General features: G+C 38.6%; 1 protein-coding gene across 2 annotated transcripts in view; it reads right to left on the reverse strand.

The window, feature by feature from the left end:
• ADAMTS18 (ADAM metallopeptidase with thrombospondin type 1 motif 18) overlaps positions 1 to 16,645 on the reverse strand; it is a 125,188-nt gene that overhangs the window by 52,427 nt on the left and 56,116 nt on the right. Inside the window, exons 4-10 of one of the 2 annotated variants that reach the window (XM_023637361.2) lie at positions 14,593 to 14,875; positions 12,237 to 12,430; positions 11,878 to 11,961; positions 10,149 to 10,308; positions 8,701 to 8,806; positions 4,990 to 5,127; positions 2,508 to 2,661 (exon numbers count right to left, since the gene is read on the reverse strand). In XM_023637361.2, the coding sequence (XP_023493129.1) occupies positions 2,508 to 2,661; positions 4,990 to 5,127; positions 8,701 to 8,806; positions 10,149 to 10,308; positions 11,878 to 11,961; positions 12,237 to 12,430; positions 14,593 to 14,875 (1,119 nt within the window). Of the gene's footprint in view, positions 1 to 2,507; positions 2,662 to 4,989; positions 5,128 to 8,700; positions 8,807 to 10,148; positions 10,309 to 11,877; positions 11,962 to 12,236; positions 12,431 to 14,588; positions 14,876 to 16,645 lie in introns of both variants that reach the window. The other variant, XM_070263130.1, reaches the window with a different exon arrangement.

Here is a 16,645-nt window from a genome sequence, read left to right on the forward strand (position 1 = left end):
TCCCTTGGAGGCCCTGTTCAACCACACTTGCCAAGTCCTACCCCCAAAGCTTCCTACTCCCTAGGTCTGGGATCTGACCCAAGCATCTGCATTTCTAACTGGTTCCAGGTGCTACTGATATACTGCACCTGCTGGTTCAAGAGGACACTTTGAGAATTATCATCATTATTATTTTTGTGCTTCTAACCACTAAGCAAAACTGCCTTTCTAAGAGGCAAAGAGAAAACCAGGCAGACTGAGGAGAAAAGGTTAGAAAGGGAAAGTAATGATAGGACAAAACAGACCCTGAAAACAAACTTCCTCCTTTTCCTATGTTGGTGGAGTTGGTCTAAATGGTTCAGACCAACGGGACGAATAGGAGATTTTGTTGTTGCAGAAAACCCTCCTACTTCGGCGGGGGGTCGGGGGAGTCTGGCAGGGAACTATTTATGATCCTCAGAAGTGTAGCTATGGTTTAAGGTATAAGCAGATCTAGGAGGGAAAAAATAATATTCCACATTCAGGATCCACCAACCAACTCTACCTTCTCTATCTTACCTCATCATCATCTTGAACAATCTCTCTTAAGCAATTCTCTCTACCCCTCCAGGCATTCCCATCTCTGTCCCTTTCCTCATTTTATTCAATCTTCTAGTCTGGAATTTCCATTTCCCTCTCCTTCCCTTCCCAGGAAAGACCATCACACTGAGATGCCATCTTTCAAAAATTTGGTGTGGTTCCAGAAAAAGATCTATAATTTAAGAATGGTTGTTTAAGCCCTGCACACTGCCTGACACAGAACAGGCACCCTGCAAATGTTTGTTGAATGTATGATCCTGTAGGAATGACAGTAATTTTAGAAACTTCCTTTATATTTCTAAAGAAAAATTAAACATTATCAATTATGCATTTGCTGCATAGTAAGCGCTTAGTAAATATTTGATTAATGAGTGAGTAAGCCAGTGAATCCTAAAGAACAAAGTGAACAGGAGACAAAGTTAGCAGACAAACTTTTTCAATAAAGTGAATGGCTGCTTACTTCTGCCAAATGTATCAACTTAATAGGCAATTAGAAACAGTTGTAAATTTACTAATTTATACATATAATACACCAGCATTTGCCAAAGTAAGGTCCACGTAGCCTGGAGGATACACCAAAAAAATCATGGATGGTCTGTGTGTAAACTTTTCTAATAGTTATACATTTAAATTGCATTAGAAAAATATGTAATCCCATATCAAACCTGTGATTTAATGGTTATTATTTCTTAGGGCTGGGCTTATATATTTTTAAGTGAGTTGATTTATAGAAAGCAACAACTGAATAATAAGACAGAGATACAGCACTACTGGCAAAGGTAATTGCTCATGACTGAATGTTAATGTTAATGACTGAAGCTTACGAAACACTGGTATTAACTAATGGAGAGAAGGAAGCTTAACATCAGTGTGGGTAATGTGTTTTGCTTAGGTCCCACCAGTTAAAACTTTTGTGGCTTTGGGCAAATTGAATACATTCTCTCAGCTCCAGGTAAGAGGTGGTGAATTCTCCCTTCAAAAGGTTTTTGTGAGGATTGAGAAAAGTAAAATAAGTCTCTAAGAAGACTTATGTGGAGCAGAGGCTCACTTAGCAACTGCTGAAGGTGATGGTGGCGGAGGGTGATAGAAGTGGTGATTGTGGTGGGGTTAGAGGTATGGTGCTGGTAATGGTGGAGGTGGGGCTGTTGATGATGATGGCGGTAATGGGAATAACGGTGGTGGTGGAGGAAGAGGAAGAGGGAGAAGAAAAGAAGAAGAAAGAGAACGAGGGGGAATAGAGGAGGGAAAAGGAGCTATAAAATTCCATAATTTCCCTGTGTCCAGACACCAAGGATTTCCATGTTTCTCTTTGGATACAAGGAATAGACCAACTTAAAAATGGTTCTACTTTTTAGCGATGTTGAGACTGTCAGTGATGTAGTTCTTGACCAACTGGAACAATGTTTCTCCCATCTCTACATCCTGACTTTTGCCTTTTTCCCATCAATCTTTCTCACAATATTGAATGAAAGACTTCACCAAACATCTCATTAAGATTACTGAAGATACACCTTGAACTTTTACATATTAAAAAAAAGAGTTGCCTGCCAACAATAGTTTTCATGTCTTTCGAGGTGGTGATGATTTTCAATGTATCACACTAAAAAGGAATATGAACACAACAATAACAAAAAGAGTGATGAGAAGTAGGTAAAAGCCATTGTACCCAGATTTATTACTTGTGATAAAATCTTCATCTACAGGGGAAGAATTTTCTTCCAAGGATGCAGTCAGATGGTATTTAAACCAGACATGGTCTACGGGGGATAAGCCTGGATAATTCATTGACAGTAAAATTGCCACTTAATTATCATGCCAAACAACTGACATTTTAGAGATAACCCAGACTCTAACCCTTGGCCTTAGCAAACCAAATGTTTACACTTCTGTTAGGTACACAGATGCATTGCAGGATCTTAATGTAAGTTTGTAATCACAAGCAAACATACCTTCGCAAAACCGAGGCTGCATAACTTGGCTTTTGCTCCAAATTGCCACTTGCACTGTGTGTCAGCATCATAAATCTGTCCTGGTAGTTTGTCCGGATATTTATACTGCCCTGTTTGCTTGGGCTCATCCACCAGACACCCAGCCTGAGGTGTACTGCAGTGACAACACATCATTATTAATGACTCTGTTTATCTATGATCTTTCCACTTCAAACCATACACCTCTGAATGCATTCATGCAGAGAAAAACATAACACGGCTAAAGAAACGGGTATATGCTCAAAGTTAAAATGTATATTTACTCCAAAAAGTGAGTTCTATGCTAAGAAAATGGAATTGACACAGCCAGGAAGGTTTTTATATGGTTCTGGAAGTCATCGCCATCCAAGTGAATTGGCTTGGCCAATGAGGAGATGAGTAATGTCAATCTACAGACATACTTGAAAACTCTCTCCAACAGTCTTGTTCAATAATATTCAACAAATTTTTATTGAGTGTTTACTCAATATTGGGTGTGATCAGCATTAGGCTAAGCACTAAAGGTTAAAAATAAACTAGAAAGAGACAGCACCTGTCTTCATGGAGGTGAAAATCATGCTGTATTTTTACAGATAATGGAGCAGTGGTCAAAGACATACTTTACCTCAGATAATCCTTACAAGCAAAAAAAAGAATAAAAGTTTTTGAAAGAAATCAGGAGGAAGGGTATATTGGGGCATAAAGCAGAACAATTTCTCTGAGGTATGTTCAACTGGGATGAGTTGAGGAAAAAAAAATCAGTCTTAATGATGGATAATCTTAGAAAGCACCATTTACTTAAATTATCTCCATTTACTTAAATAATTAAACTATGATATCAAGGAGAGGTAAAATATCATGGTAGTTAAATGGATCACCACTAGTAGTTACGAACTTAAGGACCACCACCAGACAGATGGTGGTCCTAGTCAACCGTGCCACCAAGACCAACTCTTATACATCTCATTACCAACAATGACTTCCACAGGAGTGTTAACAGATCGACAAGAAAATGTAACACACTTAACACAGCATAGTAAGCATTCAAAGTTAGCTGTTGTTGTTATTATTACCATCCCAAAGCACTTACCTATATAATATTAATGATAGAAATTCAATCTACATTGGTGACCTTGATTTATAATGTTTATTAATTCTATTCTCACATGAGCTAGAAAAGATCATTTCAGGCCCCAAATTGCAAATTTGAAACTCCTACGAAAATCTTCTGTGTGACAAAGCTTATCATTAGCAAAAGATTTGTCAATTTTTTACTATCCTGTACGAGATCTTTTGGTTAGACATCATATTTAAGCAGTTTTCCCTGTGTGTATTGCTAATTTTGTAAACATTTGCAAATAAAATGCAGTAGTACAGGTTAAGAAAAAAGTATCAATAATATCAATTCCCAAAGAAATTTTGTTAGTTTCCCTAACATTTAGTCAAAGGAAGATGAGATCAGAGCCTGAGTGTTCTTGTGAGTCAAGATAGATTAATAAAATATATATACAGTCATTAGCCATATAACAACATTTTGGTTATGATGGATCACATGTAAGATGGTGGTCCCGTAAGATTAGTGCCATAGAGCCTAGGTGTGTAGTGGGCTATACCATCTAGGTTTGTGTAAGTACACTCTATTGTGTTTGCATAATAACGAAATCACCTGATGATGCATTTCTCAGAATGTATCCCCATTGTTAAGCAATACAGAAGTGTATATAACAACTTTAGCACTGTTACAATGGTCAAATGGTCAAATATATATTATAGCTAAATAAAATCAAAGGACACTTCAAAGAGTTTCAACTTTGGGTTTATCATTTAAGATGAATCAAACAGTCTTACCTTCCTGACTCATATTTTACTGATGCAGTCTAGGAGTTCTGAGTTATCAAACGGATTTTACACATCTATCATCCCCTTCGGATGTCTTTGGACAAAGAGCTAGCTCGTGGCCATTTCAAACCAAATAGCCAATCAAGACAATGATTTTTTTATAAAACATGCACAGCATTTTAGCATTTTTAATATTCTTAAGACCAAATTGATTGAGTAGATTAAAACAATTAGTCACAGTAAAAAGACAACATGTCTAGCAACTTGTGGAGGTCATAGAGGAGAGAGAGTTACAAGCACAGATCCTGGAGTCATAACAGACCCAAGTGCGAGTCTTATGTCTACAACTTACCAGCTGTAGGACCTTAAACAACACCATCAACCTCCCTAAGACTCTATTTCCTCAACTCTAGAATGAGCACAAGAATAGGATTGCTGTGTGGACCAATATGTGGAGAGCATTTGGCACAGTATTAAACCTTCAATGTATTTTTTTCAATAACAATAGTAATGACAATATCATCATCATCATCAATCCACTGAGAATTGGTTTTCGCAGCTGTTGAACATCATTCACTGTCACCACTCCAAACCTGGGAATACCCTTTGCTTTGCCCTCTGTTACCTAAGGAATTTCTTGAGATATTGCCGGCTACATGAAGACCACGAAAACACCCCATTGTTTCCTGTCAGTGTGGGAGACATGATATTGCCTTCAGCCTTCCTGCAAGGGTTGCCTTCTCCATCGTGAATCATGCCAAAACTGAAATAAAAAAAACAGTAAAGCCTTCTTTGAACCCATTTTCTAAATTATAACCAGAGGAGGAAAAAGATGCATTAAGAATCAATGAATCTAACCGGGGGACAGAGTTATCGAAATTGCAAGAAAAGAGAAAGACAAAAATGAATTACTATTTAGTGTTGTCAAAATTCATGTAGATATTCTAAAGAATGCTAAAGCCTTTGTAATATTATGTCTTGGCCACAAAATCAAAAAATGGTACACCTGCTACATAGTTCAAGGGTGAGAAAATTTTGGTCAAGATTTCTAAGCTGAAGTGATGGGATAGTCAAATTCTCTTTTTTCAAATGGCAAAATTCTTTTCTTGCCACCAATTGTGGAACTGTGGCAAGGAAGTTCAGAGCAAGTAGGAGGTAGGAACAGAGAGAAGCTGATTATAAGTTGTTTAGGGACTATTCATGCATACAGCCAGTGTGATACGTAACCTTCTCTCTAATGATCAGTTTATTAGCTGAAATCACAAACTCCGATCATAATTAAACTCCCCTATAATCATAAACATCTTTAAGAATTCATGGTTGAACCCATCTATTGAAGGCACATGCAGGACTTCTTTTGAATGCATTTTTCTGAGAAGACATGGATTTGTCCCATTTCACCACAGAAGGTTCTAGCAAGCGGAGAGTAAAAATAATTTTAGGTAGTTTACTCCCTAGAAATCATGTTCATTACACCTAAATGATTTTCAAGTCTCCTGAGAGGTAAAATAAATGTAACATTATGTATATACTCACATATGATACATACACCATAAAGGGAGAGCTTACTTCAGGCCATATTAAAGGGGTAGATGTGGCAACAAGCTTCTCTGGTCGTCTTTAAGAAATTCAGTACACAGAAACGCTTTTTGTGGGGGCTGGCCCCATGGCCTACTGATTAAATTTAGTGCACTCTGCTTCAGTGGCCTGGAGTCGGTTCCCAGGCATGGACCTACACCACTCATCAGCAGCCATGCTGTGGCAGCAACCCACATACAAAATAGAGGAAGATTGGCACAGATGTTAGCTCAGGGTGAATCTCCCTCAAGCAAAAGAGGAAGACTGGTAACAGTTAGCTCAGGGCAAACCTTCCTCAGAAAAAAAAAAGAAGAAGAAAATAAATATACGTCTTTTTAAAAAAGCTTTTTGTGTTTTTTCTAGGGAGGCAGAGGACAGAGGGATATCAATTTTATCATTAATTTAGGTTGTTCTTAACCTAATTATTTAAAGGAGTAAAATTTGTCTAAGAATATATTTTTATGAGGCAGATATGATTCCTGTGGAAATAAATGTGTTATTCTGATATAGTCTTATTAATACAACTATCCTTTGAAGGTAGCCTATACCAAATAAATAATTATGTTATAACCATAGATATGATTTTGCTATGACCCATGTCTATAAACTAGCCATTTTTCCAACATTCCTCCCAATTTTTCAGGCAAGCAATGGAGGGATGGCTGTATCCTGTGATCCTATCAGTGAATGCCCCAGGTATTCAGAGGTGACACATTCACAAACAGGGATTTACTAACCTCAACATATACTCAGGGAAACTGTTTTTCCTGTCCTCAGCTTTGCTTAACCAGGCAAACTAACCAGGAAATGAAGGGGGTTTGTTTTGAAGACACCCTTTCTAAATATATTTGTAAAAGTCAAAAACGCAGGGAAACTTATATAAAAAGTACCAGAAGAAAGAGTGCAAGTCCCCAAAACGGGGATGGAATGGGGAGAGATTGAAGCCATTACTGAAAGAGGAAAAGGGAGTCAAAGTAGCACTTCACTGGAGCTTTACAGACATAAGAAAACCTAGTTTCAATTGAATTTTGAACTTATGTCTGAATTTTCTAATTTAACAGCATTTTAGATGATCGTATGCATTTTCTTTAGCACATGTCAAATGTCACATTAAAATCTCATGAACTGTCTTTTTCAAAATTTAACTCTATAAGGCCATGTTATCTAGAACGGAGTATGAATTCTATTTTATCTCTATTCTTCCCCCTTACATGTGACTCTTCTCTCCCATGCTACCTGGAGAATGTCTTTGTTTTTCCCTATCTAAAATGCTGTATTTTGAGGACTGGCCGGTGGCACAGAGGTTAAGTGCGCACGTTCCGCTTTGGCGGCCCGGGGTTCCCTGGTTTGGATCCCGGGGGTGGACATGGCACCACTTGGCAAGCCATGCTGTGGTAGGCATCTCACATATAAAGTAGAGGAAGATGGGCACAGGATGTTAGCTCAGGGCCAGTCTTCCTTGACAAAAAGAGGAGGATTGGCAGTAGTTAGCTCAGGGCCAGTCTTCCTTGACAAAAAGAGGAGGATTGGCAGTAGTTAGCTCAGGGCTAATCTTCCTTAAATAAATAAATAAATAAGTAATAAAATGCTGTATTTTGATTTTGGTAACTTCAACTCACAAGCAAGGGTAATTAAGTTTTTAATGGCCAGTAATTTGAAAACTGACAATTGTTAATTTGGACTTTATGCTGGTGAAACAAATTAAAAAATATATATTTGACATTCACAGATACTTTATTTCCTGCTCTGGACAAAATGGCCTGTGCCTAACAGGCATTTTTGCAACTCCATTCACAATAAAATTGGTTTATTCATATCTTGCTAAGAAGGCGGCTGTGTAAATACATAAAATGCTGGGAAACTGTTGATAACAGCAACGGTCAAGATTCAAATTTCCTGAACAAATCTACTCATAAGAGATACTAACACCAAAATGCCAATGTACAAATTATAGTTCTGGAATGGATGATGTTTGCTTTTACATTTAATTCAGAAATTAATTGGATGCTCTGAAAATGAGCATTCAATAAAAATGTTGAAAATGCACACAAACATTCCTAAACTCATACATCCAAAGAGCACTGTCTTTTGAAAGAGTCATTTTGTAAAGCAGTATGCTATTCCAATGCCCATGCTATTGCTCAAATGTTTGAAAATTCTCTGTAAAATTGTCTCCACGCCAGATTATATGCCTCATAAAATAAATTCATCTCATTACTCTTAGGTTTCTCACTCCTCATTCCTAACTCTATCCTCACAAAAGACCTACTAACACCAATTAAAAGACTATTAAGTACATGCAAAGACACCAGTACAAAGAATATCCAGTATATGCATCAAATTTTTTTAAACAATTAGCATGCCATTACATTCTGGGAATTTGCATGTCTCTCTGATTATTTCCTTTTATCTAAGGAACTAAAAGTACCTTAACTGTATCAAAACATGGACTAAAATAAAGAAATGCCTAGAAGACCAGAGGGCCCCTTAGATAGAACTTAGTATGCCTAGTATACGTCTAGGTGTCCATTTCTACACACCATGTAATACTGTGTAGCTATTAAATGTCGTTTTTAAAAAGAGCAACATCAACAATGGTTAGCCTTTACTGGGCCTTTCTTAACGTCAGGTACTACTCTAAGTGCTACACAAGATTTATCCTATTTATTCTACCTAGATCAATAATAATCACTAGAGGAATGCCAGTGAATTGCCCAACCAGTCTTCACACAAAGTGGTGAATGAAGGGGTCACTTACTTGTGCCCTGACTCATGAGCGATGGTGAAGGCCAGGCCAAGTCCTGTGTCCTCATTGATGGTACAACTTCGGTACTTACTGCACATCCCACTGATGGGGGCAAACCCTATTGAAGGAGCAATTTTAAGAATTAGTCCAAAGAAAATACATACAGATACCTGATCATTTCTTAGGTACTCAAAATGTTCTGCACAGCTTTAGTTTAACAGATTAAAGTATTTAATTTTTTTGCAGGAAAACACTAACGGTATATTGTTCTCTGTCCTGTCCAAATAGATAAATGCAGCATTTAACATTTTCTTGCTTTTTAAAGGTATTGTCATCAATTGACCTCCTAACAACCCTGTGAAATGTGAGTATTGCAATTCCTATTTTACATACAGAATAGTAAGTCATAGGACATTTATATGCCTTATCCAAATATCTTTATTATTTGGGTCAGAGCAATTGCTGAAATGATAGTTAAACCGACACAAAATGTCCACTTATAATCAAAGCTCAAGGTATATTTTCTAAGAGAACACATATCCCAGTCTGATTCTAAAGCAGATAACATGGAAAGGCCTGAAAAATGTGAGAAGATTAAATTCATTTTTCTCCTATTCACTATAATGTGATAAATGCTCCTGTTCCCCAAAACTGCTTCCTTCTAAGAGTAGTTATAAAATATTCCAGCCAGTCCTTGATACTATCTTGAACTACCTTATAGTGTTAAATGTCTTCCTTCCAGTTTTGGGTCCTCATAACCAGCAGAACAAGGCTATGCACCCAGTTAGTATTAAATACACACTGGGAATTGATTGCACCCATTTCGCTGCCATAATATAAGTGAGATCATATGGACAACCTAAGGTATAGGCACATATCATGGGTGGAACCATCATCATCACCACCATCATCATCAGCAATGATCTAGATGATTATGAATTCATCAAAAAAATTGTTCAATTCCTACTATATGCAATGGAATATGCTAGAAAATATAGTACCGATGTAAAAGATTTCATCCTTACTCACTATCTTGTACAAATATAGAAAAGCTGAGTCCTTCAAAGGTCAAGTAACTGTCTAAAGGAGGCGCTGCTACCTAGAGGCACAGGTAAGCACCATGGAGCCGGGTCAAATTCTCTTCAACTACCCAGTTCTGCAGTCATGATGCTAATGGAATAATCCACAATTTATCTAGTTAAACAACTTTTCCCATGCCTCAACGGTGATCAATAGAATTAACAAAGAAAAATGCAAAAGGAAAAAAGCAAATGGGCTCCCCATTCCACACTGAGTTCAGTTAATCAGAACAGAATTTACCAGCAGCTACAGTGAGGATACTCATAATCTAAAGATTAGTCTCCTCATTAAGGATCATAAGGGCCACCCACCCAATAGAAAGCTTCCATACTGTGTTTTCTGCTAACGTAAGTTGCATGAAGCCTCTGTTCATACCATACCTAGAGTGTCACACGGTTCATTCTTCCAGGAACAAATATCAAATCCCGTGAGTAAGATGGCGTGGTCATGCCTCTTGCCATTCTTTCCAATGAGGGCAGACTGCCACTGACAAAAACTATTCAGAGACTGATCTGCATGATGATTGATCAATAATCCTCCCTATGGGAAACCCACACAAATCAGAGTGTGAATTTGTCACAGAGATGAGAATGCTGAATCGTTCCATTTGTACAGGCAAACACAGAAACATCATGTTTCTAGGGAGAAAGGTCAGTAGAGGAAAACACTTGAGCTAAGGTTGGAGACAACTGGTAAAAAAATACAACATAAAAACAAAAACTATTTTGGGTAAATGCTTACAGTATTTAAAGTAGCTACAGAGTTTCAGTAATGTAGTTTATGACCAATTGTATTTCTACAACAAACAACTTGACATCAGTTAGGGACATCTTTGTTCATCTCATGCTGGTACCACCTTTATAAAATTGTCATAACTTTTAAAACATACGCAGTTATGAATTAATGGTGACAAAGTTCAATGCCTTCCTCAGGAAGGCAGGAGGAAGTTAGTGAGCATAGCTTATTTACCCCATGTCAAAGTTTCCAGGAAAGAGCTTGGCCCATCATAGGTTACAATGAATCAATCAATACAATGAAAGCTCAATGAATGGATGAAGAAACAAATAGAAGACTCTAAAGGATAAGATAGGACTTGCCCTTAAAATAATTCTTTATCAAAATGTTTGCCTAAAACTATTGACTTGGGTCAAGTTGAGGGTTTGTAGACAAGATCTTTAATTATCAGTGAATTAGGATGCCACTGGCTTCAAAGTCCTTGGGCAAAGTATAAGTGGTAGGTTAAAGACAAAAGTGGCTCCAAAACAATATACACCCTTTCCACCTTTCTAAAATTCCAAGGATAATTTGACAAGTTGTTGACCTGTGTAGCTCGACACACCTGGGCAATTAGATTCATTTTTGTCTTGTCTCTGACTCTCTGCTTTGTACGTTTGTTACTGAGGTTACAGATGAAGAGGAAAAGCCACAGGGGACTTAAAAACAGTCTGTTTGATTCGTAATCCCACTTCAGAAAAATACAGTTTCAACATCAAAACGCTGCAAAGCACAGCGTGCCATGCAATTTAACACTATATTATATGTTCTGGTTTTATAATTTGCCCCATGCCCCTGTCTTGTACCTCACTGTAATCAATTCAAGGGCAGTTAAATAGTCCTTGTTTATTCTCTGCAGTGCCTAAGATGGTGTGGGGGAGACAACAGGTTTACTACAAGAATTTTAGAATGACTTATTTTGAGCATATTTTCAAAACATCCTTTTACGTTTACCTGCAATTACCCAGCATATCCAACTTGCAAAATCCAACTAACCCTTAAGTCTATCATCAAGTGCCCCTTCCTTGTGAAGCCTACATAATATTTAATTTTTATATATAGTGTAACATATATCTTTTATATTTATATGTATATGTGCATACTTAATTATATTTTATGTGGCATTGTATATATATGCATATATAATTATTTTGTGATGTTTTAGTTATTTGAATACACAACTCTATTAGACTGTACTTTCCTTGAGGGTAGCATCAGCATATTTTCAAATTTGAATTTCTAATGACCAGTACATGGATTGTCACATAGTAGGTATCCAGTAAGTGTATCCTGAATGCTGAATGAATGAAGGAATAAATGAAGTCTGCCACTCACAGGTTCTTGTTCCAGAAGAATGAGGCTCACCACAACAATGTTTATATCACTCCCAATGGTCCCATCTTTAAATAGGCTGGAAACCTGTTGAAACCATTGAAATCAAACAAAAATAAAATCCCAAAATATCCAAAACTGTGGAGGGAGAAGGAAAACCAATCAACCATGTTTATAAGTATATAGGCTTCAATTTTACCAAATATATGTCCACATGAAACCAATTTCCTTAAATAAAACTCGGGGGTTTTTTTTCAATAAAATCATGCAGCTACTTCTGCTATTCAACTCATGCAAGAGAATTCTACGATCTTTAGCTGTTCTGGAGAGCTGGAGGATTGGAGTTCTGACAACCCCCTTACCATGTTCATGACTGTGAGAATGTACGTGGTGACATTTGCCTTGCTGTGCTTTTCCACCATTTTCTTGTCCGCCACCACAAGGGTTTCCACGTTTAGACCCTTTTGTGACTTTCCAGCTGATCTTCTGGGCCGCCCTGCGCCCCCGTATTCATCAAACCTGAGATAGGTGTCCTCTGGGGGAGGCTTGGGGGCATCTACAATGGACATAAGAGCATTTGGGAAGGAAATCAGTAGAGAACATCTGGGTGAGATAGACAGAAATCTGAACAAGGAGGAGAGAGACGATTTAACCATCACTTCACTAATCCACTGGTAAGTGATGCCATTGCTGCCTGTCCTTGGGCTTTGTACCTTGCATCTGCTCAAGAAAGACTCATTCAACAGAAGTATAGATGGATGGGTGGATGGGTGGAATTCAAAAACGCTCTACAGAGTAAAAGAAGACAAGCTACAGTTGTAGCCAGTAGAGTGGGTCAAGAAAAGTCAATATTTCTTGAATTGTCTTTTTAAAAACAGAAAATGCTCATTTTATTTTATTGCTAAAAAACTGCAGAAATAGACACTATCCTTTACATCTGAATTCATGATAACACTTTATATATTATTTTCTAAATAAAATTTAGAAATATATATCCTGTAGAACACTGTCCGTGTCTTATACTCTTGTCTCATCAACACAAACTTTAATGTGGTGCAGAATGAGTGGTCAATAAGGACTGGCTGACCCGATATTGACTTAGTTACTGGGGAAACAGCACTGTCAGGGGTGACATTTAAAACTATATGATACTTTTTAACAGGTAAGATGGGGGCACCACCTTAACAGAATGGATACTGGCCATAACTTTGAGCAGAGACCTGGGAGTGCCTGTTGGGTCAGGCATGACCCCTTTAGTTAATGGATAGTGACAACCCAAGGGTTGCTGGGGTGGAAGATGGCATTTGGAGAGCTCAGGACAGTAACTGTGTATTACTAATGCAGAAATACTTTAACAACTGGAATAGTCATAATAGTAAAGTCAGCTTTCCACAGAGTGAAATTAAAAGATCAAACCATCCAGAGTTAGATTCAAAACCTTAGGTTGTCCACATTGATGAGTGACCTTGAGTCTCAGGTCCCCATCAATGAAAAGAGCCTAATACCCAATCATAAGGTTGCTCCAGAGATTAGTTTTGATATCTCATATCCAATACGTACCATGGCCTCTTTGAATAACACTACTGTTCTTAATGCCACTGTTATTATAGATCCATGCCAATAGATGTTCCTTAATGAGGATATTTCAATAACACCCAAACCCCAAAACCAATTAAAATGGTAGAAGCTGTCTTTCATTATTGCTCCTGATCAACATCTCAGAGACACCAGTTCCTCTTCTCCATGGATGAAACTGTCATCTGACTGCTCTGTCCAACTCGGTACTCACTTGCCACTCAAGACTACTGAGCCTTTGAAATGTGGTAGGTGCCACTGGAGGAACTGAAATTTCTATTTTATTTAATTAAAAAAGTAATACTTGATTCTGTTATTGAAAAACTTGATGTTTGGAGCAACTTGAGTATGTAACTCTAGTTTTTCAACGTTAAATTTTATAAAAACCTGGAGACAGATTAAACATTTCTGGTGAGAATTTGTCACTTGATCCAAAATTGTACTGTAAGTGTAAAATAAATACTAGATTTCCAACCTTAATATGAAAAAAAGAATGTAAAATACCTCATTAATAACTTATTATATTGATTACATGTTGAGAAAATATTTTGTATATATTGGGTTAAATAAAATATATTATGAATTACCTATCTTTAAATTTTTTTAATGTCACTACCAGAAAATTTAAAATTACATTTGGGGCTGGCATTATATTTCTAAAGGACATTGCTGGTCTAGAAAATGCAGAAGGTTGTGCCTGGGTCATAAACCATGCCCAAGGGTCCCTGTGTTTCACTGCCACCTCCACTCAAGTGCTAATGTTGTTTTCTGGGAAGTTTCTTCTTAAAGTCCTAAAAGGAACCCCAACCACAGCTGGGAGTCACCTCTGATTTCTTTCATCATTTGGAAGACTGAGTACTTTTCTCATGAGCACAGAAACCAAAATGATACATTGGAACCTTTGACTAAAACCTAGGAGAGTCTAGAAGAGCAAAAAAGAAAAAAGAAAAACGCTTATCAGAATCTTTCCAGTTTTACCTAGAACTAACCATCCAGTTTTTCCCTGACAAGGATGATTCCTAACTTCAGAGGGTGCTTAGTGTAGCCCCATTTCAACCCGCAAAATCAGCAACCCAACAGCATTTGAGAAAACCTGTCAAGGGCCCCCAGAAGAATAGAACAAGAAAAAGTTTCCTTACATACATTTCTTGCGTCGTCCACAAAAATGATGCTTTTGCAACCTTCGATGGCGATGCTCTCTTTCTTGACTCTGAGGTGTGTGGGGAGAGTGACTTGGGGGGTGACCAAGAAAATTCTGGCTGGAGCCCGGGTTGCCCAGGCAACGCTGGACCTTCTCCTCGGCTGTCCTTTTATACAGTACGTGAGGATGGTGGCCAGCAGGTGAGCTGTAGTTGTGTTCCTGGGCCAGGAGCTGAGGTAACGGCGAGATGAGGAATTCATTTTTTCGTGTCCTTATTAGACCTGACTAAAAAGCCGAATACAAAGGAGATATTAACGATTCCGTGGGTCGCTTTTGGTGGGACGATTTTTAGCAGTTGTTTCTTGGCTACTTCCTGTGTGCAGGCAACTGTGCCAAATGCTTGGCATGTATCATTTCATTTTATCTGCACCATTAGCCGTTGCAACTATTATTACCCCCATTTTACAGATGAGAAAACTGAGGCTAAGATAGGAAGTGGGAAAGCTAGTAGTGGCACCCAGAGTTCTCTACCCTCAGACGCAGGGCTCTTAGCTACTATTTTAGGCTGCCAATCTTGTTTGTGACTGAAGGGCTGAGCCATGGGACATCTGCAGATAAGTCTCTGCATCTATGACAAGGCAGACACTGTGATAAACACTGAAAGAAGTAACGAATTTAAAAACAGTCCCATCCTCAAAGAACTCAGAGTGTAAACAGTAAAAACAAAGACATTCCATCTTGATTTCATGAGTGCTAAGTAAAAAGACTAGCAAGAGGGCAGAGAAAGGAGTGAGCGGTCACTGGGTATCTCTAAGTAGGGGTCTGGGGAATCTGATGAGCAGCATCATTACGAAGAGACCTATCTGCTAAGTGGAGAAGAAAGAAGGGATTCAGAAGCCCACCCCATCTCAGCTTTGCTTTCCAAGTTCATGGCACAATACGTGTATCTTTGTACCTGATATTTCAGCTACAATACACCCCTGCCTTTCTCTCAGCATCCTGTACCCCCTCTTCCCTGCACTTGGTCTAGAATTTCCCTGTTATCCAGGCCCTGCTATGAAAGTGTGGCCTGTGGACCAGCAGCTTTAGCCTCACCCAGGAGCTTGTTAGAAATGCAGATTCTCAGGTCTTACCCCAGACCTGCTGAATCAGAATCTGAATTTTATTTAGATCCCCAGGTGATCTGGATGCCTCTTAAAATTTGAGAAACACCAATACAGACAATTCTTAAACTTTGCCGAATATTAGAAACACCTGGGGATCTTAAATACACACACATGCACGCCCATGCACAGAGTCACTCACTCCCAGGCAGAATCCCACACCGCCCAAAACAGAATCTCTGTCCTTGTGATGGATGTATCAGAATATTTTTAACTGCCCAGATGAGTATTCTAATGTACAAATGAGTTTGTGAACCAGTGTTCTAGCCCTTGCCGCATTCATGTGCAAAATGGGGAGAATTCTTCCTGCCCTCGCCACCTTACAAGGGGAGAAAAATAACCATCATAGAAGCCCTTTATACACTCTCAACTGCAGCAGTTGAGATGACTAACTGACTGATGAGCGACTGAATCAACACATGTTCACTGAGCACCAGCTAGGTGCCAGGCACCCGGGTAAGAGCTGTGCATACAACTATGCAGGAGCTTCACAAATAGAGCATGCAGTTTACGGGAGCCAGACACAAATATTCAAGTATGGTACAGAACACAAGGGGGTGGCAGGGTGAGGGCAGGTTTCCATGGGAACATAGAGGCTTGGCACCTAACCCAGCCTGTGGGGGATGGGTGGCATCAGAGGGGCTGTCCCAGGCCTTACGTTGGCCCTATGTTAGGATTCAGCTTCTCATTCCTAAAAGGAGTCCCAGAATGTGTGGTTTGGTCCTGAGTTTCCTTCCACTTCAGAAGTCTGCTGCCTTCTGAAAGACTGTCTTATTGGGTGCAGCCCTGACAGGATGTCTAGAAACCAAACACAAAGATAGATGCTTTCCCTCATTCAGCAAACACACCGAGCGCCTAATTCATAGCCCTGTTCTAGGCAGGGGCATAAAGA

Source organism: Equus caballus, chromosome 3, assembly GCF_041296265.1.
Source record: "Equus caballus isolate H_3958 breed thoroughbred chromosome 3, TB-T2T, whole genome shotgun sequence".
In the NCBI taxonomy this organism is placed as follows: domain Eukaryota; kingdom Metazoa; phylum Chordata; class Mammalia; order Perissodactyla; family Equidae; genus Equus; species Equus caballus.